The following is a 23,782-nucleotide window of genomic DNA, read 5'->3' on the forward strand; positions in this document are numbered from 1 at the left end:
GTGGATCAAAACGTATCATCAAAGTTGTCCTAAAATCAAAACAATACCTGTTCTTGTCTTAGGATTAATGATTAAATGTCTTAATGATTAACTTTCATCTACTTCAAATTTTAAATGTTGACTACTAGCACACATGGTGTAGTTAACCGCAGAAACATACAAAAACATTTTTGAGAAATATTAAAATTATTTTTTCCTTTAATATTCTGTAATCAAGGAGCTCCCAGTGATCGAAGACAAGGCAGAAGCTGTAAAATGGATCTATTCAAATAAGCATCTGCTCAGAGGGCCAGTGGAAGAGCCTCTTTTCCTCAAAATGAACGAAGAGGACAAGGAAAAGGCCCTCAACAATCTCCTTGAACAAACAGACTCTTCAAGAGTGCCCTTCACATTTAATTTTGTTTTCAGGGATGACATGGAGTTATTTCTGCAAGAATGTCGTGACAAAATGGACCTAAGAGTGAACTGTTCAGTTGATACATTTTAATTTGAATTAATGCAAGATTGTCATGACAAAATGTGCGAATTGTTCATTTTGTAATTTTTGATTTTAATTTATACATGATTGTCATGACTAATTGGGCATAATAGTGAATTGTTCATTTGGTAAACTGTAATTGTTGTATAGTTTTAGTTTGTTTCTTTTAAAATTATGCTGCTGTTTGTGTGAGTGTGTAAAGTTTTATTGAAATGTTTTAATTTTCTTGTAGAGAAATGCATGACGCATGTTCTTTGCTTTGGAGTAAATGTTTATTTGTCATGTTGTGATTAAAGCATATTTAATATAAAATGCCTTAAGTTTCAAGCATTATTTTTAATATCATGAACAGAAAATAACTTGTGTAATGCAATGAAAAAACACCTTTATACAATAATATGAAACAAAATATTTTTTAAATGTTAAATGTATCGTAAGATGCACAAATAAAGTATAATGTTTCTTGTGAAATAAAAGCAAATTACGCTCCATAACCGTGGGTGGCGCTGCTCTGATAAGAACGTAAGCTCCACCCCTCACTTCCGGTTCTGTGGCTGGGGTTCTGTGGCTGGGGTTCTGAAACCATAGATATATATAGAATGACTAGATGTGTTACGTCGAGGTCTAGAGCGTCCGCACAGGTCGGCCATCTTACCACAGGCTGGCTTTCTGGCGTAATCAGTCGACCCTGAGGTAAACGGAGGTAAGATAGGTGACCTGCACAAACGTTAATACTCTTATCTCACTGCAATCTTGATGGATTTACAAACTGTTTGTTTTCTTACAAACATTATTAACGTGGTTATAATTTGAAGATGTTGAAATCGCAGCTTTTCTCCTCAAAAAACAAAACAAAAAACGACTTAATCATGCAGTTTATTTGTGTAACGTTATCACGGCTAGCTAACTGTGTTAGGTATCCTGAGGTAAAGTTAAGGTGAGTGATCTGCACAATTGTTAATAACATTACTTTTAACTCGCTGAAATCTTGACAGATTTACAAACTGTTTGTTTTCTTACAAACGTTATTAACCTGGTTATAATTCTGGATGCTTGAACATGTTGAAATTGCAGCTTTTCTCCTCAAAAAACTGACCTTATCATGCAGTTTAGTTGTGTATTACGGCTAGCAAGGCTACAAGCTACCCAGTAATTTTGGGCAATGCAGAATTACGCTTTCTTTTCAATATAATACACACATTATAAACATGATTTTACTGAATTTACACAGCTGAATTACTGAAGTTATAGTAATGCTAACCCACTCTATTTCTTCCCCTCTTAACCTCACTTGTGAGGTAAACATTTTCAGTCATCAGCCATCCTTGTTTTTGATGTCCCACTGGGCTGGCCCTCATCGCACCTGAAGTCCCAACCCAACGACTGCCCTACCATCTCTTGTTGCTGTCCCCTTGTCCAGACTTCCTGGCCTGCACAGCCTAGCGACCCACAACCTGCCAACCTATTCACTTGTCACTTCATCATCACTTATCAGGCCCAGCCAGATGAGGAACGGAACCAGCACCACTGGGACACCTTAGTTAACTTTGCAAAATTTTTAATGAAAATGTAAAAAAAAAACAGCATATGCTGGTTAGGTATGTTTTGATGCTGGTTTTAGCTGGTTTATGCTGGTCCTTTACTGGTTTACGCTGGTCCTTGACCAGCAACATGAGCAGTTTAAACCAGCTAAAACCAACATCCCAGCACCAAAACATACCTAACCAGCATATGCTGTTTTTTCAGCAGGCCTAACACCTCTGTCCAAACATTGATTTTAATAAATCTTCAAAAATCTTTGAAATGTTAAGTCAGTTTCGCTACTGGTCTGCGCCTATTATATTAATATGCTCAAGTCTCAAATAATGCATTTTACCTTTTCTGTTTTCCAAGTTGTTGTAATATAATCAACATAGAAACAACATTTTTACTTGTTTGTGATTTATATGGTCACTCGGACCGCTGACTCCTCAATATAATATGAGTGCCAGCTATAGTTTCTATATTCCTAAACTCATACAGCAATGTAATCCAGATCCAAATGGAATAAAGCCATTAATTGGAGTATTGTCTTGTTTAGTTTTATATTATTTTATTATGTATATCCCTGGGCACATTATGCAACGTACATTTACACCATAAAATGAATAATGCAAAGCAAGTAGAAAATACAATATTACTTTAATAATAATAATAATATTAATAATCGCGAAAAAATGTTTTACTATCAACACAATATATTGGGTGAGCGAGCAGCCTGTGGTAAGATGGCCGCCATATGCGGACGTTCGACTCCGTTGGCCAGCAACGCAGACGAGACATCTAGTCATTATATATATCTATGTCTGAAACTGGTGCTGCTGCGGGTCTGCAGTTGGATATATCTCCTCCAAGCACGTAGATGCGTCCGCCATATTGGAACGGTCCACTTGACGTCATTCACCATACTGTAGGTTCGCAGACCAACGGCTGTGCAGGACTGTGGCTTTTCGAATTTTCAGTGATTACTATGAGATCTATGGGTGAATGACGTCAAGTAGACCGCAGTGAAATGGCGGATGGCTTACGTATAACGGCCCATAGAAACAGTCGCTAATGAGGCATCTATGTATATATATCTATGGGGCTAGCGATTTTACGAGTCCTTCCGGCTAATATCTCAAATCTGCATTTAAGGTAATAATGTGAAGATTAACTTAAATAGTTATGTAATGTTGGAGACATCTGCGACCCGTCACTGTATCAGCTCACAGAGTCTGTGCAATAGTTAGGATAGCGACAGTTTTAAAACCTAGTCGCACCACACTCATTTCTCTCACTCGCACAAATGCTTCTGTAGCATTCCCAGCTGAACATATGCACTTTACTCTCCAATGGACTGATGTTTATAAAATATTTATTTCCAAAAAACACCGTAAGAGCTGCATAAACACAAACAAACAAACTCATTACACATCTGGCCACAAATTGTGCAAAAATGCTCATTATAAACCTACAAACTAATGAACACACACTTGCAATCAAATTGGTGTACACAATTAATACAATGTGACAATCACATTTTTAGTATACAGGTAATAACCTTGCTTTACTGTAATGTAGTCTGAATAATATGAATTATTTTAACACTTGACAAACTTCTTTTAAAGTGCTAACGTTACCTGAATGACTACAATCTCATTTTAAAGTGCAATATGAAATGAGTTGACTATGAATTAATTTTAGTACAACTGACGATTTCAATTTAGAGAGAAAAACATAACACATGTAAACAATCCTTTTGGAATTCAAACCGAGAAACAATAACACTAACGAGCCTTCTAAACACTTTAAAACCTTGCAAATGAAATTAAAACAATACCTTGTGCCCTTTATCAGCCAGGAGCTAAGAGGTAGGGAAAAACTTTTTAAACTTAGACAGCGTGTAAAGTTCATGTCTCTTCTCCATTCGCGTTAATCAGACTGACGCTTCACGTACAAAGTTCACCACTGTACACACACACAGCGCTATTCCATGACAACAGCGCCCTCTACCGATGGAGGTAAAGATGACAGTGATTTATGATGATGATCAGATTTAATGGTCCTTTACACTCCCACCAAATAATGAGTGATTTGTATGACATTAAGGAATATAAATTACAAATTATTTTCAAATACAAAATGACCTTGAACTCAGAAACAGACTACAAGTGTCTTTACTATGGTAAATTAATACTAGAATTAAGTATTATGATGAAAAGGATACACTTGGTTGCTCTTGGAAGCAGCTAGACAGTCTCTAGCAACAGGATCAGCTTCTGGACTGGGCGTTCAATGACAGACAGCTTGTTCAGACGACGACCATTCTTTTCTAGATTCCGGTCACCAAGGCATACCTTGACTCTTCTCACAAGCCCATCTTTATCTATGGTAGTCTCTGTAACTCTTGCCAGCCGCCACTCATTTCTGGGCAGTCCTTCAGCCTTTTCCATGACAATATCTCCTACTCGCAGGTTTCTCTTTGCTGTGTGCCAGCGCTGCCTGGTGGCAATGTTCGATAGATACTCCTTACGCCAGCGACTCCAAAACTGCTCTGCGAGGTACTGAACATGACGCCACCTTTTCCTTGCATAGATGTCTTCTCTGATGAATCTGCCTGGTGGTGGTAATGCTGGAACAGATTTCATATTAAGCAGGTTATTAGGGGTGAGAGGTGCAAGACTGTTGGGATCGTTTAGATTGTCAACTGAGAGGGGTCTATTGTTTACGATTGCCATAGCTTCATAAAAGAATGTCCGCAGTGATGCATCATCCAGTCTGCCAGAAGAGAGAGAGAGAGTTGAGCGGAGGACATTTCTCACTGTTCTGATTTGTCTCTCCCATACCCCACCTGCATGACTCGAATGGGGTGCATTTAGGACAAAGTCGCACTGCTTCTCAGCTAAGAAGACTGTCAGACGATCGGCATCAATCTCCTTAAGAGCATTTTTCAGCTCATTCTTGGCTCCTACAAAGTTGGTGCCTTGGTCACATTTAATTTGGCGCACTGCTCCCCGCAATGCGACGAAACAGCGCAGGCCATTGATGAAGGAATCTGTAGACATGTCGTACAGCATTTCGATATGAATAGCTCTGGAGCTGAAACACGTAAAGAGGAGGCCGTACCTTTTATGATCCTTCCGACCCTGTCTAGTGATAAAGGGACCAAAGCAGTCCATACCACAGTATGTGAACGGTGGTGAAGGATTTGTTCGCTCTGAAGGAAGGTCGGCCATTCTTTGTTCTTCTGTGGGTCTCCTGAGCTTCCGACACGTCACACAGTGATGCACATGGGATGCTACTGCTCTGCTCATTCCTGAAATCCAGTAGCCTTGAGATCTGATCTCATTAATTGTGAGACCCTTTCCTTGGTGCCTGACATTCTCATGACATTGAGAGATGATCATCTTTGTTATGTGGTGGTCTTTAGGAATGATCACTGGGTGTTTGACTGAGCTGGGTAAGGATGCATCACAAAGCCTTCCTCCCACCTTGAGTACTCCCTCTTGATCTAGGAAGGCATCAAGATGATACAGCTTGCTTCTAGCTGACAGCTGGACACCCCTGCTTAATAACTTGATGTCATCTGGATAGGTGTTTCTTTGTAAATCTTTAATGATGATGCGTTTAGCATCTTCTCGTTCAGCTACCGTACTGTGACTGCTGGATTTGTCCCCTTTGGCTCGACGAACAAGACGCGCCACCGCTTGGACAGCTCCAGACCATGAAGACAGCTTTGACAAACGGTCTGAGAGGCTGACATCTGTTGTTTCTGTACTCAGCGTCTGAGCCTGTCTCACTTCAGGATCTCCAATTGTTAGCGTAGTGTCAATATCTGCAACAGGAGGTATATCCTTCTTCCATAAGAATTCTGGACCTGTCAACCAATTGGATGTAAGAATCTCACCAGCATTTAAACCTCTTGATGCATGGTCAGCAGGGTTTTCATTAGTGGGAACATATCTCCACTGTTGAGAAGTAGTGCTGAGATGTATCTTCTGCACTCTGTTTGCCACAAATGTGTGAAAGCGGCGTGCCTCGTTGTTAATGTATCCCAAAACCACTTGGGAGTCGGTCCAGAAGTGCTCTTCTATGTCTGCATATTCAAGCTCCTGTTTAAGCATATTGCTCATGGCAACTGAGATGACGGCGGCTGTCAGTTCCAGCCTAGGAATAGTCTGGACCTTAATGGGAGCAACTCTGGATTTACCTATGACCAGGGCACAATGGATGTTTCCTTCTTCGTTTGTGATTCTTAGATAGGAACACTGGCCATAGCCGCTGTTGCTGGCGTCAGAAAAGTGATGAAGTTCCCTTCTGATAACCTTTCCAAAGTTTGCAGGCACGTAGCAGCGGGGTATATTAATCCTTTCCAAGTTCTCAAGATCAGCTTTCCAATGTTCCCACCTTGGCTGCAACTCTTTAGAAAGAGGGTCATCCCAGCCTGTTCCATTTCTGCACATTTCCTGAAGCACTAATTTTCCCCTGAGTAGGAAAGGAGCAATAAAGCCCAGTGGATCATACAGCGACGCAACTGTAGATAGTATGCCACGGCGTGTTGCTGGCTGGTCTTTGAGGTCAACAGAGAATCTGAGTCTATCAGAATCAATGTCCCAGTGTATCCCTAAAGCTCTCTCTAAAGGTGTGTCATCGAAGTTGAGGTCCAGCGCCTTTATTTCAATGGCTCGTTCAGAAATTGGAATGCTATCCAGGACAGCTCTGTCATTTGAAATAAATTTGTGCAGTCTAAGACCACCTGAAGCACACAGTTGTCGAGCTTCTCTAGCTACCTGGACAGCTTCTTCTGCGCTGGCTACACTGGTGACACCGTCATCTACATAGAAGTCTGTTGTGATGAATTTTGAGGCAAGAGGATACATATGCTCGTTCTCCTTAGCGAGATGTTTCAGACCGTAGTTGGCGCATCCAGGTGATGAGGTTGCACCGAAAAGATGGACCTTCATGCGGTATTCTTGTGGGTGTAAAGCCAAGTCTCCGTTTTTCCACCAGAGAAAACGGAGATAGTTTCGATCTGCTTCTTCTACATGAAACTGGTGAAACATCTTTTCAACATCGCACATCAGGGCGATGGGATGTTTTCTGAATCTTACAAGAACACCAGTCAGATTATTTATTAAATCTGGGCCTTGAAGCAAGTGATCATTGAGGCTGGTTCCCTGATACTTGGCGGAGCAGTCAAAGACAACACGAAGCTTGTCTGGCTTCTTAGGGTGATACACCCCGTGATGAGGGATGTACCATTTTTCTCCATCCTTTCCTTCATCATGCACTTCTTCTGCATCACCTCTCTCAATGACCTCTTCCATAAACCTCACATAGTGTACCTTGTACCTTTCATCTTTTAGCAATTTCCTTTTAAGATGATTGAGCCTTACGATGGCAAGCTGCTTATTGTTAAGCAAGTGAGGTCTCTCCTTGAAAGGGAGTGGCATCTCGTAATGCCCATGTTCGTTCTTCCTTATGCCTTGCTGCAATTTATTCAAAAAGAGGATGTCATCCTGTGACACAGTTTTAGTATCTTCACCAGCATCTTTGAAGTCAGACTCCAATACTTTAATAACATCTGCTGGGGTCATTGGAGGGAGCTCTTTAATGCTGACTCTATGACATATGTTGTTGAAGCATTGTGATTCATGGTCTGAAGACAGGCGACCAACAATGCTCCATCCTAGGTCGGTATGGACTGCATAAGGTTCATTGTCTCCTCCTAAAATCACCTGTTTTGGTGCCAAAGCTTTTGGACAGCTGTAGCCTATCAGGAGACCAACCTCACAATCCTGCAGAGGTGGAATTTTGTCCACTATTGTAGAAAGATGCTTCCATTGCCGAGCTGTGTCACAAGTAGGGATATGAGTACGGTTCACTGGAATGGAGTCCTTAGTGTAGGCAGGAGGCAGGTTGAGGACAACGGGGGAGCTGTAGCCTCTTACTTTGAGACCTGACACCCTTTCACTTGGCATCACAACATCCTTTGCGGTCATGGTCGTCAACTTAAGTCTCACAGGAGAAGAGTCAGCTTGCAGGTTGTTGCTCAGCTCTCGATCAACAAACACAGTATCACTCTGGGTGTCAAGTAAAGTGTAAACAAGTTTTTCAAAACCTGGATTCCTCTCGGTTGATACCCAAACTGGTACTATCATTGAGGTATTGGTGGATGGCTCATCAATCCCTACTTTGTGAGATGTAGCAGTGCTTGTCTCTGTGTCACCTTGGTTTGAGACCGATGCAGAGTTGACTTTCTTTGTGTAGTTTTCATCATGTAGACACGTTGGATGTCTACCTCTACAGGTGTCACAGGATAGACGGTAACGGCAGTCTTTTGCGCTGTGGCCCGGTTTCATGCATCCATAGCAGAGTCTGTTCTCCTTCACATATTTCCGTTTCTCTTCTAATGATTTTGCCACAAATGTAGGACAGTTCTGAATCTTATGCTTGTTGTCTTTGCAGAAGAAACACATTTTGAAATTTCCTTTAGTGGACTTTTGTTCATTTTCGTTGTTTTGATTATTTTCTGTGGCTGTTTGAGTGTGAAAGACGTTAGCCCTGTTCCTTTTACTGTCCTTAGGGTTCCGTTTTTCCCACGTGGGGTCAGAGGCACGAAGAGCGCTGAAGGAGGTGACAGGATTACAAGTAATCTCTGCTTCCACTGACATGAAGGTCACAAAATCTATAAACTTTGGAAAGTCTTGAGTCTCAATTAATGTCTGCGTGACCTGACGGTTCCACCGTGCTGCTGCCCAATCTGGTAATTTGTGTACAAGTTTCTGATTTTCATCACAATCATTCAGTATTTCAAGGCCTTTGACATGAGGCATAGCTTGATAACATGCATTCAAGAAGTCAGAGAATTCTCTGAAACCTTCAGCATCCTTAGACTGAATTTTAGGCCATTTGGCTAGTTTTTCCCTGAATGCCTTCTGTATAACAAATGGCTGTCCATACCGTTGGTTCAGCTTGTTCCATGCATCATTATACGCCTCATCATCATTCCTGTAGAAGATGCCATCAAGAGACTTACGAGCTGGCCCACCAACATACCTTTTTAAATCGTGCAGCTTGTCAGCAGAAGAAATGGCCTTTCCATCAATGAGTGATACAAATGCAGCCTTCCACTCAATGAACTGGATAGGATCACCACTAAACACAGATGGTTCTGTCGTAGGCAGCCTGTTCAAGGCTATGCTGTCTTGGACAGCTTGAGCGAGATAAGATATATCAGATTTTGTAGGTGAGGATGTTGCCGTAATATTGGTAGGACGCGTTGCTGTGATGTTAGTAGGACATTGGATGGGAAATGGAATCACATGCTGCTGTGCAGTTACGCTAACATCCTGCTGTTCACCTCTATTTGAGTCTGATGAATGAATGCTGACTTCATGTGCCATTTCTTGATCATAGACCTGCAGTCTGGCTCTAGCTGCTTTTAGATCCTTCTCTGCCTTTAGTTTTTCCAGTTCACACTTCCGAGCTTCGATTTCTTGCATCATTAAGTATTCTGCTTCTTTAGCTGCTAATTCAGCTGCTGCATCTGCCCGCTTGGCTGCAATGGACATAACCGTAGACCTTGATGATGTGAGGTGTGAGACTGTGGATCCATATACAGAGCGAGCATAATCATGATGGAGTAATTCACGAAGGCTGTGTTTTACGTTTTCTCGGTCAAAATCCTCAAGGCATGCCATTCTGTCAAAAATGATCTTCGAAATATCTTTTGTCACAGCTTCACAAGTGTCAATTCTGCGTCTAGTGTCACTGGATGGAGCGATGTAATCTCTTATTTCCAGGTAGACATGCATGACATCATCCCTTCCCTTCTCAAGTGAATTAATAAGCACTACAAGTTGGCTTTCACTAACGTCTGTTTTTAGCTCTTCCCTTGTCTTGCGAGCCAGATCTTTCCATTGTTCATACAGCTGGATCAATCTTTTCTCCTTTTTCAGTGCCTCCTCTTTCTTATATGCACGCATCTTTTCCGTGGGATTCCGTTGTCGACCAGAGCGGTGAAGCTCCTCCTCTTCCGTTCCATTCTGAGGGGTCTCCACCTGCGCGTCTGGGTCTTTATTTTCAGATGCATCCATTTTCTTTACAGGAGTGCTACAGACTTAGATCATCAAATTGAATCTTTTGGTTGTCGTTAGACAGCTTTCAGATGTGTGATAGAACTGATGAGGTGAAGCTGTTGTTTTTCTAGGTAAAGCGCCTACTCTCCAGAGTAAGGTAAAGCTCTTACTGTAGCATTCCCAGCTGAACATATGCACTTTACTCTCCAATGGACTGATGTTTATAAAATATTTATTTCCAAAAAACACCGTAAGAGCTGCATAAACACAAACAAACAAACTCATTACACATCTGGCCACAAATTGTGCAAAAATGCTCATTATAAACCTACAAACTAATGAACACACACTTGCAATCAAATTGGTGTACACAATTAATACAATGTGACAATCACATTTTTAGTATACAGGTAATAACCTTGCTTTACTGTAATGTAGTCTGAATAATATGAATTATTTTAACACTTGACAAACTTCTTTTAAAGTGCTACCTGAATGACTACAATCTCATTTTAAAGTGCAATATGAAATGAGTTGACTATGAATTAATTTTAGTACAACTGACGATTTCAATTTAGAGAGAAAAACATAACACATGTAAACAATCCTTTTGGAATTCAAACCGAGAAACAATAACACTAACGAGCCTTCTAAACACTTTAAAACCTTGCAAATGAAATTAAAACAATACCTTGTGCCCTTTATCAGCCAGGAGCTAAGAGGTAGGGAAAAACTTTTTAAACTTAGACAGCGTGTAAAGTTCATGTCTCTTCTCCATTCGCGTTAATCAGACTGACGCTTCACGTACAAAGTTCACCACTGTACACACACACAGCGCTATTCCATGACAACAGCGCCCTCTACCGATGGAGGTAAAGATGACAGTGATTTATGATGATGATCAGATTTAATGGTCCTTTACAGCTTCCAAATATAATTTGAGGTCGCACAGGTTAATTTTTGGTCGCATTATCTCGCATATGCGACCAAAATGGTCGCAATTTCGAGCTCTGCATTTACGATATGATGACAGTCTAATCCTATTGGTCGAGCTGCCGACGTCTCCTACTCTGCAGCAGCACTGCTTTTGCTTTCATTGCAGAATCAGATGCAGAAATCATTTGAACTGAATATTAGTAGAGCAACATACATTTGGCTGAAACTGAAATTAAAGATACCCCATCTTCACGTCCAACAGCACTTTGGTTTTACAGTCACGCGACAGTACGACGGATTATTAACACGGAGTGAGATTGGGAAATGAAAAGTTTTGTGCTTCAGACTCACCCACTTTTCGCGTCACACATTGGAACAAACATCTTAAAGCTTTTTATGGTTCTTAGCGACAGGAACCTCCGAAGATGTATTGTAATCGTTTTATAAGCAGCAGCCACGATTTAAGCAGTTACCGCACAGGTAACTATTTACAACCAAAAGCACATTTCACTGAGAGCATGTCGGAATGTTGAGAACATGATCAAGATAATTTAAAATAGGCTATAATGGAGCTGTATGATCCTTAAAATACGGAGAAAGGCTATAAATAAAGAAAAAAAAAGGCTATAAATAAAGAAAAAAAATCCAGAAAATGCGTGTAGTATAGCCTGCACAGGTAAAAATACAATTATGTGTAAAATGTCATAGTAAACTGTGTCTGATATGAAAACTACGCTATTCATTGTCCCATAAAATGACAAATAGCAAATAACACATATAGTATTTTCATTACGTTTCATTTATTTTGTTTTTGTAAAGCAAAATGAGACCTTGTCGTTTGCAACTACGTTTACCCCGAGACCGCGACGCGAACACCAGCTTGACCGCAAAGCGCTTTCACTACGAGAGAAAGCGGCAGCCGCGCAGCGATTCCACAATTTTCAAATTTTCAACTTGACGCGTCCCATGTGAAAGGGCTTTTAAATGGTCTTCAGACAAAGCGTGAACACAAAACGGGACCGTTTGAGAGCAGGGTCAGCGTGTACCGGTTAAGTCCAAAGAGCAAATACCAGGGTTTCTGCAGATATGAACAAGTGAAATTTAAGACTTTTTAAGACCTTTTTAATACCACCTTATATGAAATTTAAGACCGAAACCTGTAATGGAAATAGATATTATATTACATGCATACATGTAATATTTAATGTGTTTAATGTAAAAAGTAAACACAATTTCATGGCTGTCATAAATTAAATTTATTACTACGATATACTGTGAACTTTTCATATCAGCAGATACTATTCCACACAAAATATCCCCATAAAAGTACCACTAGAAATATCTGATGTAAAAAAAATTCAGTAGCAATATTTTCATCAGTGCTCTATTAGCTTTTACATCTTAAATCTGCATATTTGATTTACCTTTATAAAGGCCTTTTTTTAACTTTTGAAATGTATGCATTACCTTTGAAATTTATTTTATGAATTTATCAAATAATTCTACATGGCTGTTAGCAGTGAGATTACATAATTTACACTGCAAAATTAAAAGTGAGATTAATGTTTTAAATACATTTATTGATTTATAAATATATACATTAGAAATGTTGGGTGTGGAGGCATACTTTTAAACACACTAAACTACCAGCAGGTGGCGGTAAGTCACTTCATGAGCGAGTTATTTCAACTGATTAGATCAAAACGCTGAATTATAGCAAAACGTTGCTAGGAGAATGCTTCTGCTAATGTTGCATATTGTCTAATATGTAAGTAACTACTTGACAAACTAATTTTTTATTGAGCTAAAATTAATGTAACATTTGTAATTGTGAGAATTTTCAGCAAAAAGCTCACTTGGTATATTACTGAACTATATCATTATATTATTATAAATAAACTATACATTTGAAATTTATACCTCAGTGTGTTTCTTTAGAGTGCTGTTACATTCATTTGTTTTAAAGTATGTCACAAATAGACCAGAAATACACTATCCATTATCAATTTCTGTTTACGTTGAATGTATTAAAATGTGAATCTTTCTTGCCTTTCGATGCTTCGCTAGTTGTTTTTGTCACTTCAGTTTTAATCAGGCGGTTTGTTCGGTCGGGCCAGTAAAAAAAAAAAACATTTTAAAAGTATTTCGAAGGCTGGCGGTCAGCTAGCTCGACCTATATTTCTTATTATTATTGATAACATTATATACAGAAAAAGGTCGTTTGACCTGTATTCTGCTACTGCGATTCTGAAGACGCAGTAACTTCCACAGAGGGAGAAAAAAATCTAGTTGCTAGCAACTGGCCTTAGCCAAGCCCTATATTCAGTTTTTTCAAGCTAGGTATCGCTAAACTTGCACTTCCCCAAAGCTAAAAAGTTAAATCCATTTTACTTCTGCGGTACCATCCCAGAGAGACTCGCGACAATAACTGAAAGCTGATTGGCTATTGCATGCTGGTCTCATTTGTAGTTTAAATACAGCAAATTATATTTGGAATAGTGAAATAAAGAACTACAACACCACGGAAACAACAAAAAGAGAATTTAAATGAGCATTAGAGGTAGCGTTACATGGACATCGGAAAAATAAGACCTGTGTAAAATTATTTAAGACCTAGAACAGCGAATTTAAGACTTTTTAAGGCCTAAAATTTTGATTTTTAAATTTTAGACTTTTTAAGACTTTTTAAGACCCCGCGGAAACCCTGAAATACCCGTGCCTGTCACCCGCACTGCACCTGACAGATAAATATTATTCGACCGTTACGTCAGTTTTAGCGGGTCACCCGTCAGGTAGGACTCTGTTTCGCAAACACATAGAATCTTGCATGGCTAGCAGGTTTAAAGAATTTGACATCTTGACAATTTTATCACTATCATGTTAAATAAAAAATAAAAAACAAATAAATAAATAAATAAATAAATAAATGACAGACCTATTCAGTTGTTAATTTTAATACAGAAGGTTTTTATTAATCCTTAAAATGTGACCTTGTATGTAAAACTAAGAAAGCTATTGAAAATTTTTTTTTTTTAAATAAATCTGTTGTTTGATTTTCAGTTTCATGTTTTTATTTTTGTTCAAAATATTGTGATACGTATCGTATGGTGAACCCAATACCGGGATACGTACCTTATCGTGACCTAGGCATATCGTTACACCCCTAGCAAAGTATCTTATGAACTTTTCGTTAAGACCCTAAAGAATGATATGAACTTGTAGAAAATGGGCATCCGATGACCCCTTTAATGATGTCAAATCGGAAAAAGCAGCAGATCAAAGACAATACATACTGGACATCTCTAATTATACATTTAAAATAGAGTGAAAGTCTATAATTAAACCAAGTCCTCATGGTGACAGAACCACTCAATGCGCCAAGGCCCTTTCCTGACACGTCAAATTATCATATATCAATGTATCATGCGGCTCTCTAAACTAAGCATGGGATGATAACCGGTTTCAAGGTTTAGACTCAGCAGTAATATAAGTTCAGGATGGCCGAAGGAGGTGAACCCCCACAACACAGAGTGGGAAATAGCAGACTATACTAACGTTACGTTTCTGTGATTGAACATTAGTACAACAATTAAGTTAAAGTGAAATCACGTCTTTGCTTTTAAGCCTTCTGCTACGTTAAAGGTGCAGTGTGTAGATTTTTGCGGCATCTAGTGGCGAGGTTGTGAATTGCAACAGTAGTTCTGTAAAGGGAGGGGTGAGCGGTGGACTGTGGCAATTCACAACACTTTTTCAAACCGCGGTAAACCTTGAAACCGGTTATCATCCAATGCCTACTCTAAACATATTAAAAGTATTCACAATATAGTGTTAGAGGAAACTTGGAAGGACAAAAAGATCTATTTTTCACATATCACAAAAAAAGAGTTTCCATTTGCAGTACCTTCCAGTGGCACAGCATCAGGACAGTAGAAGTGCAGCAGTGCAGAAAGCGTGCAGCCATCCGTGTTGTCCTTCAGGAGATTGTCCACCAGGGAGAGACAAAGAGTTGGACGTGCTTTAGAGTCCTCTCTCCTGTACCTCCCCTGTGAATCACAAAACACAGCATGGTTGCTATGACAGCAAAATTGTTTCAAAGGGTATACATTATAAGTCAGACACACAATCATAAAAAACAAAACCACAAAATATGTGGATTAATAAAACATTTGTGAGATGCATTATATAACAATTGGGAATGAGGCATAGGGAAGCTGCATGCTAGTGTAAAACAAAATTAATTTTTAACTAATTAATATATTCTAAAATATCAAAATGGACTGTGGGCATAATCCAGGGAAATCATCAAATATAGGGATGTACATTTAAGAACTGTGCAGTCATGATACCCTATTTTACTCACCTATCCTGACAATAATTGTATATGACCTATGATTTTAAATGTTGTGTTTGATGGTCCAGTGTTTGAGGTGGGATCACAGTTACTGAGCATGGATTGGCAAGAGCAAACCAATGGATGGAACTGACCAATGAAGTGGAACTGCATCATTGTTTAGGGTAACTGGAATTTATTTGCCCAACTAAAAACATTTGGTCCATGAGAAACTCTAAAGTGCAATGAGAAAATCTATGTATCATTGACAAAATAGAAATTTTATAAAAAATGTGTGTCTGCTTAGAAAGTATCTGCAAGACTAACTTTATAATTTAGAACATATAAAGAAAATATTTATGCAGAATATGAACAAATAAGAGTTATATGATTGCAAAGAGGAAGAGAGAAAACTACAGGTAAAATTACACCAAAGACAACAATAAAATGGGGGAAATTTGAGAAAGTTTACAAACATAGGCAACAAAGAAAAAAGACGACAGTGAGTCAACATAAAAGTGAAGATAAGAGATAAAGGTGCAACATAAAAAGGTGGGGGAATAGAACACTAAATGCTGCCTATATTAAAGCAATTTTTTTCTTATTATTATTATTATTATTATGACATTACCTGCTAATTAGTAACAAATAAAATGAGTGTTGTGTTGTTACAAGTGCCTTCTGTGAGACTATGAAGTAAATAAAAAAATTTAAAAAACGTAAACAAGATCCTCCACAATAAAATTTTCTGGTCATTCCTGAAGAACTTCATTCCACAGACAGGTGAGTATGTTATAGTTTAAGCCCAACCTGACTAATCAAACAGTGAAAGGTGTAAGATAAAAGAACACACCTTTGTCTGTCAGTTTGTCTTGACAAATTTGACCTGTGTAGTTCGAAGTACAAATTTTGCACCAGTACAGGCTGCTTTGAATCTCATTTGAATGCATAAAAGCCTTGGGAATTACAGCCTCACTTCACTGTACATTTTGTTAGGGTATATCAAAAATCCTCTTTATAAACAATTTAATTTGTAAAATCTGGAACACATTGACAGTATTAAAACTTCAAGAAACATTTTAAATACTGGGTTTTGCTGTAGAGTTTGAGAGACTTTTCACTATACAATACTATGGCATACTACAAACTTTAAGCATAATAATAATAGACACAAGCATCAATCATCGGGATCAAAGCACCAACAGCCAATGCATGATCTAACTAAATCACTCCCTATTACTGTTACACTGACGGAGAAGTCAAATTTTTTTTTTTTATGCGATCAGAAGATATGTGATGTGGTATATGTGGACGGTATACAGTCATGTGATGTCTTTGCATCACATGCTACACAGAACATAGAACAAATAGTTGTATTACTGAAGACAACATGGTAGAAAAAGTAAATAAAACAGAATAATTCTAGTGCTGCAGGTGTTTCCAAGTGTCAGGTTATAGGAGAGTTATTCACACCAAAACACCAAAAGTCTCTTTATAGAATTTTTATAGCATATGTTATATTAAAAGAGACAATGGAAATGGAAAGCAATATATTTAACAATGTCTGGCAACTTTACAAATCTGTTTTCAATATTACTGGGATATATTGTGTATATACAAGTCAAATTACCATTTAATGATCTGTTAGAATTTTGTTATGTCCCTTTTGTTCTATTTCTGTGTTTACTTTTGTTTTAGGAGGTATTTGTGTGTCTTCTGTTCAGAAAGAAGATCGATTGGTTCTTGCATTCTTGTTTGTGCTATCCTGAAGTCTAATTGGTGTTACGCCTTTAGTTGCTTTTGTTTGTTGTATTGTATTGTTATATTGGGGTCTCTGCAATGTACCCTCTCTGATGCCATATACTTTCAGGAAGGAAGAAGAAATGCAATTTTATCAGGAAAGATGTTCATTGTACTTAAAGGAACACTCCACTTTTTTTGGAAATAGGCTCATTCTCCAACTCCCCCCGAGTTAATAAGTTGATTTTTACCGTTTTGAAATTCATTCAGCCGTTCTCCTGTTCTGGCGATATCACTTTTAGCATAGCTTAGCATAAATCATTGAATCCTATTAGACCAGTAGCATCGCGTTCAAAAATGACCAACGATTTTCGATATTTATCCTATTTAAAACTTGACTCTTCTGTAGTTATATCGTGTACTAAGACCAGCGGAAATGTAAAGATGCGGTTTTCTAGGCCGATAAGATTAGGAACTACACTCCCATTCCGGCGTAATAGTCAAGGAAGTTTGCTGCTGTAATATGACCGAAGCAGGCGCAGTAATACCACACAGCACATGTGCGAATGTTTACTTCCGTCAACATATCCAACGTGCATGCAGCACAGGCAGCGTTCCTCGCCATGGAAACATTTGTGAGAGACGATTTAGAAGATATTTACTTTGGTGTAGATCCTGAACCGTATCAATTTGAACCAGAATTCACTGAAGCTAAGGTTTTGGAACGCGAAAGACAAGAAAGTGTGTCTGAACTGCCTGGGACAGAAGGGATGAGGAGAGCAGATTCGAGCTGGTGGTGCCAAATGAAAGTGAGTGCCTGTATTGTCGCGAGTGGGACCAGGTATTGCCATCGATGGCAAGGGTGGATCTACCTGATGAGGAAGTGGCATGTCGCAACATCCGAGGACTTGGATGCAATGCTGCATCCTGCAGTAGTATTTTTTTTCCGGTTTGACAAAATAAACTAGAAAAAACGTCACACGCCGAGTGGACCTAATGGCCAGCTATCGCAAGAGTAAGTTATTCCTGCAACCACTACAATATATAATATAAAGATTTTGTTAAGAAGTTTGCATTTTCAGGCTTATATTCATGATGTACACTTTTACTCAAAACTGACTTTAAAACACCACCGACTGTTCGCAATAACTTTCTTTTGCAATCACACATGGAATTTGGTCATAGCAAATACTAGGCCAACTGTTCGCCCAAAACTACTCTTCAGGGGTTGCATTTCACAGGTAACGTTAGCCAACAATAGCAATTAATCATGTTACACTTACAGCCATGGGCGATGCTCCTCGTTGTCCTGTCTGTAACGTTAGTTTGAAGATTGTTGGGATCGCCGTGTCCTTTAGATGCCGTGCTGTAGTACCGGTAAAACTATCCAAATAGTCATCTGGTTCAAAATCCTCGGAGCAAACATGCCATTTCTTGATCGTTTCTAACGGTGTTTTGAGATCCATGTTCTGAGCAGCCAGCCATTGATTCATTAGTCGGAATTGCTTTTTCTTCGTGGGAATTCTAAGAAACATGGTAGTAGAGTACGTCTTCGACTTACTATCACAGCCCCTTAGAATGCACATAACCATAGCTAATCACACACAGGTAAATCCAGCCACTAACAGTTTACCAGCTGCAACTCTGACAGCTGCAACAACCGGAATTACACAAACTTAGCACCGGTCACATTGGAAGTTACCGAGCTGGGATCTAATTTCAGGCGCTGTGTGATATTACTGCGCCTGCTTCGCCCATGTTACGGCAGCTAACTTCCTTGACTATTACACCGGAATGGGAGTGTAGTTCCTAATCTTATCGGCCTAGAAAACCGCAGCTTTACATTTCCGCTGGTCTTAGTACACGATATAAGTACAGAAGAGTCAAATTTTAAATAGGAAAAATATCGAAACTCGTTGGTCATTTTTGAACGCGATGCTACTGGTCTAATAGGATTCAATGATCTATGCTAAGCTATGCTAAAAGTGATATCGCCAGAACAGGGGAACGGCTGAATGGATTTCAAAACGGTAAAAATCAACTTATTAACTCGGGGGGAGTTGGAGAATGAGCCTATTTCCAAAAAAGTGGAGTGTTCCTTTAAGGCCACTGACAAGCTAATTGTCTACTACTAGCTAAGCTCTACATTCATGTTCCCCTTTGCTGGACAGACTACAACTCTTTCTTTCCAACCTAATGCCATTGTGATGTACCTCGATTAATATAACATCATTTTCATTTACTTTTGCCGAAGGAGAATCGATAACCAGACTGAGGCACTTTCCAGCGAAATCGTATACTATTTGAACTGAACTGGATGATGATATCACTGAATTCATTGATTGCCTTTAACTGAAAATTGATGGTTTACAATAATGCGTTACTTACACACTATTGTGCTGTTTAAATACAGTGAAGTTACTTTGACACAATCTGTTTTGTTAAAAGCACTATATAAATAAAGGTGACTTCACTTCACTTCACTGAGCTTGGTTTCTCCAATGTTTTTTTTTCTACATATCTGTTATCTGATAGAGTTTCGGTTCCTCAATGTCACCTTCTAGTTTGCTTAGTTGGGGTCTGAAAGAACTTAACTTTTATTAACTTAACTTATTACTGCAGTGACCTCATTGGATTAGAACAAAACTTGAACTGAATTAAAGTGCCCCTATTATGGATTTTTGAAAATTACCTTTCATGCAGTATGTAACACAGCTCTAAGTAAATTAAAACATTTTTAAATCTGAAAGTGCACCATGTGCAAGTTATTGTCTCTGAAAAGAAAGAGTCGACTCTGAATAATTCAAACAAGTCGTTTTAAAAACAAATCCCAATCTGTTTAATGTTGACATTAACATGAAACATTAGCATATTGCCCACCCACTTGTTGCACGCACAGACCTGGGAAAACTTGTTATTACCTGGAGTTATGATAAAGAATAGAGCAATACGTTAGTGTACAATCTGCAGTGCTTTATTAAAGGTCCCATATCATCAAAATCAAAATTTCCTGGCTTTTTTCATGATAACTAAGGTCTAGGGGCTATCTAACTACCATATGAGTTTCAAAACAGTCAATCCACAGTAAACTGCACACAGCCTGCTTAAAGTAGCTGTTCATTTTCACGAGCAGCTGTGACTTCCGTAACGATGTGACGTCCGATCGACTCAAGTCACCGCCTTCAGTCACAAACCAACGTCCCACCCTCCTTTTGTCAAACCCCCAGACAACAACGCATCCATTCCATTGAGCAACAACAACAGGAAAACAAGTGGAGAAAACCCTGTTCAGTTGATAGATGTCAAGCTACGATCATTACACAGGCTTCAGAACAACGTTAATATAAGAGACCAGCGGCACGTCAACTTCAGCCTCTTTCACACAGCGATTCCGGTAAATACACGGATAATGTGTCCCACGATTTGTTCCGGAGTTGTTTAATTTGGTTCATTCACAGTTGTTTTCCGGAATCTGTGTGTGCTTTACACACAACCCATAATGACATGTGACGTTTGGATGTGAGATGTAATGCGACGCGTACGTTTCACTAAACTGAAACTAACCTGAACAAACTGTGCTTCAGCGCTGATAGTGAGGAGCTGGCTCTGCCTGATGATCGCTGCTTCATTCCACTTTGCACGTAACATTATTTTTCGTTGTGAAGAGTCGCTTGATAACGTGCATCATCACTACAACACTGCCTTTAGGTTCTGGCTTTGGTTCACACAGTTCCCGTAATTTTCCAGAATCAGCGCGCATTGTGAAAGGGGCTTTACTAAAGCAACAGTTATGTAGCTTACTGCATTCGGTGTTTGTAAAAGAAAAAACATTAATGATCATTCTAAAATATCCTGTTGAGTATCAGCTCTCTCTATTGCTCTGAGCTCGCTTACGCTTACAGCATACATGACCGTAGTTACCTGTGATTGGCCTGGTTGTGCGTCACTCAGAAAACAACAGGCCAATCAGAAGAGAGGCTCATGAATATTAATTAGATGGGCCAAAATCGACCTGTTTTTGACAGAGCTCCTAAAAAAGGAGCTGTAAAAATATATTGAGATGGATTTTGGCACTTATACCGCAAATATATATTCTTAAGGACATCAACAAATAAAATAAACCTCCAGAAATGTGTACGATATGGGACCTTTAATACATCTCTGCATTGGTCATCGAACTAATTACGGCAGATTAGCATCACACAAACAAAGGGGTTTGGAAAAATGAATTGTTGAGTGAACAACTTGGGAGTCATTGAGCAAATAAGGTAAACAAAAAAAAATGCATATTATATAACAATGAAAGTGTTTTTTGAAACTGTTGTTGGGGACTCCCAAAACCAAAACATGAACCTTTCATAATCTATAATAGGGGCACTTTAAGATGGATAATGGTACCACCACCTATATTGCAATATCAACATTGATATTGAATTGAATTGAATCAACAATGAACTGACTCCAGCTGCATAACAAGCTGCCTTTTGTAGAAATGCTTATAGCTACTAATTAACTTCACATTGTTATAAACCAGAACAGATTTGTATTACTGACTCTAGTAAAACTACAGTACAATAATACAAAACACTAAGACAAAAAAAAAAACATGAAAAATAGGTTCCTACTAGTGATGCGCGGGTCGGGGTTTTTTTTTCAACCCGCGGGTCCCGCTTTTATGAAATTATTTGGCCCGCCCCAACCCGCCCCGCACCACTGTATCAATTTTTACAACCCGCCCCGCCCCACACCCGCGACCATTAAATAGACATACTAGGCATTGTAATCTGTAATCCAAATGAAAAACAGCCTTTATTTCAGGCCGAAAGTGCTTGGAAACATCGCCCTGTAAACTGGCGACAACATACGATTATGAATATGAACCAACAAGATAATCAGTGGTGTAACGTTAGTTGTGCCGGAAGAAAAGTGGGTATAGCCTACGCTTCATTTATGAATTTCGTTTTGAACTTTCTATTTGAACGCATTCGTTTACTGGATCCGTGGACTGAAAAGTTTACAGGGGTTCGCTGGTTTAAGGAATTTCTGATCGTAAACATCTGCTTCTTTTTATTTGTAAGGTATTGTTTTCGTTATTATGTACTGTTTCGGGCGCAGGCACATCAGACTTAATCTTCAAATACATTTCAAAGCAAGCCGGCGCCACGGTCCTGACTGCGTTATTACTGTCTTTATTGGGTGTTTTTAGCGAATATGTACATTTATTCACATATGACTGGATGTGGTTGACTGTCTTGATTTTGGCTAATGCAGCTCACTACTAAATAATGCGCATCAGAGAAGATATAAAAATAGGTATAGCCTACGCTTAGCCGCCTGATAAAGTGGGTATACGCTAGGGCTGGGCGATATGGCAAAAATTTTTCCCATATTGAACGATAACGATATATATTTCGATATAAGCTGTTGATGTTGCCAGCTTTAAAATAGTATCCCAAAAATGACTAAAGCCACAAAAATTAAAGGGTTCATTAAATTACATTTTAAAGTATAGTTTATTAACAAAAACAGATTACAGATTTGGCCTTAAAAATTAAAACAACTTACTAAAATAAATTAAAAAAATAAAAGTTGTGACAGAGTATGGTAAATCAGAGTAAATGTACAAAATGTAAACATAAAATTATTGTAAAAACATAATTTGTAACACAATTATTTGTTTATTTATTTATTATTATTAACACAATTGTTTATTTTCTCTATTATAGGTTGAGCTATTGAAATTGCATTTTGAAACAATCTACAGTATAAATAAAAAAATTATGACACAGTTCTTTCTTAATCGTATTAAGTGCAGACAATTCAGCCATAATCAAAGCAGGCTGCTCTCTAAATATTCAAAGTGCAAATAGAGACCGGATATTTCAATCATGATACAGAGCTATAGACATACACAACCTATTATAGCCTACGTACTAATAACAGCCTAGATGTGTCATGTAGCCTAATTTGCGTGCATTGGGGAGTCACTCTCTAAACAAGAGGGATTAAAATTGCTTTTGAATGCGCGTGCGTTTTTTGCTTTCGGTTTCAGTTTTAACAATCTCGCCAAACTCTCAGCTAAACTGAGTCACTTTTCAGATAATCAAACCACTTATAAAGGAATTCGTGCTACCTTTTTTGTCGACAATTTCAACATCTTTGGATAATAACTCGAGGTTAGACTCACTTTCGTCGCTGCTTCTTCCTGGTGCTAAGTTTGCTTTGCAAAGTGCGGTAGGAAATGAACTTTGTACATTGACGTGCACACGCATGCTGCACGCTGATTGGCTGTTGTTGCATAGTTTTTGCTGTGTGATTGGCTCTTAGATTAATTCATATCGAGCAAAAAATGTCTAGAGCTTATCATCGTTATTAACATAAATTTGATCGCGATTCAATATGATATCGTTTATCGGCCCAGCCCTAGTATACGCTGTATACCTGCGTATACCCTCCACTACACCACTGTTAATGATAAACATTTTCAACATTTACAAAGCAGCTTTTGTATTCGTCTAGGCTAAACATTTTTTATTTATTTCAAATGTGTATAGGTTTACAGCCTACGCTAAATAACCACTAAACTTTTGTTTTATTTAACAGACGGAAATGATCATTTAGCGTTTTTACGTTCGCTGTGCAAAAAAAGAATGCATCCACTGTACCGGGGTTTAATCTATTTCGCCTCGACTCCAG

The 23,782-nt window shown here is 38.7% G+C and overlaps 1 protein-coding gene across 2 annotated transcripts in view; it reads right to left on the reverse strand.

Moving 5' to 3' along the window:
- camsap2b (calmodulin regulated spectrin-associated protein family, member 2b) overlaps positions 1–23,782 on the reverse strand; it is a 97,365-nt gene that overhangs the window by 25,392 nt on the left and 48,191 nt on the right. For both annotated transcript variants that reach the window (XM_073849225.1, XM_073849224.1), the window contains exon 5: positions 14,918–15,059. In XM_073849225.1, coding sequence (XP_073705326.1) covers positions 14,918–15,059 — 142 coding nt within the window. The remainder of the gene's footprint in view (positions 1–14,917; positions 15,060–23,782) is intronic.

The sequence above is a fragment of the Garra rufa genome, chromosome 10 (assembly GCF_049309525.1).
Source record: "Garra rufa chromosome 10, GarRuf1.0, whole genome shotgun sequence".
NCBI classification, from domain to species: Eukaryota; Metazoa; Chordata; class Actinopteri; order Cypriniformes; family Cyprinidae; genus Garra; species Garra rufa.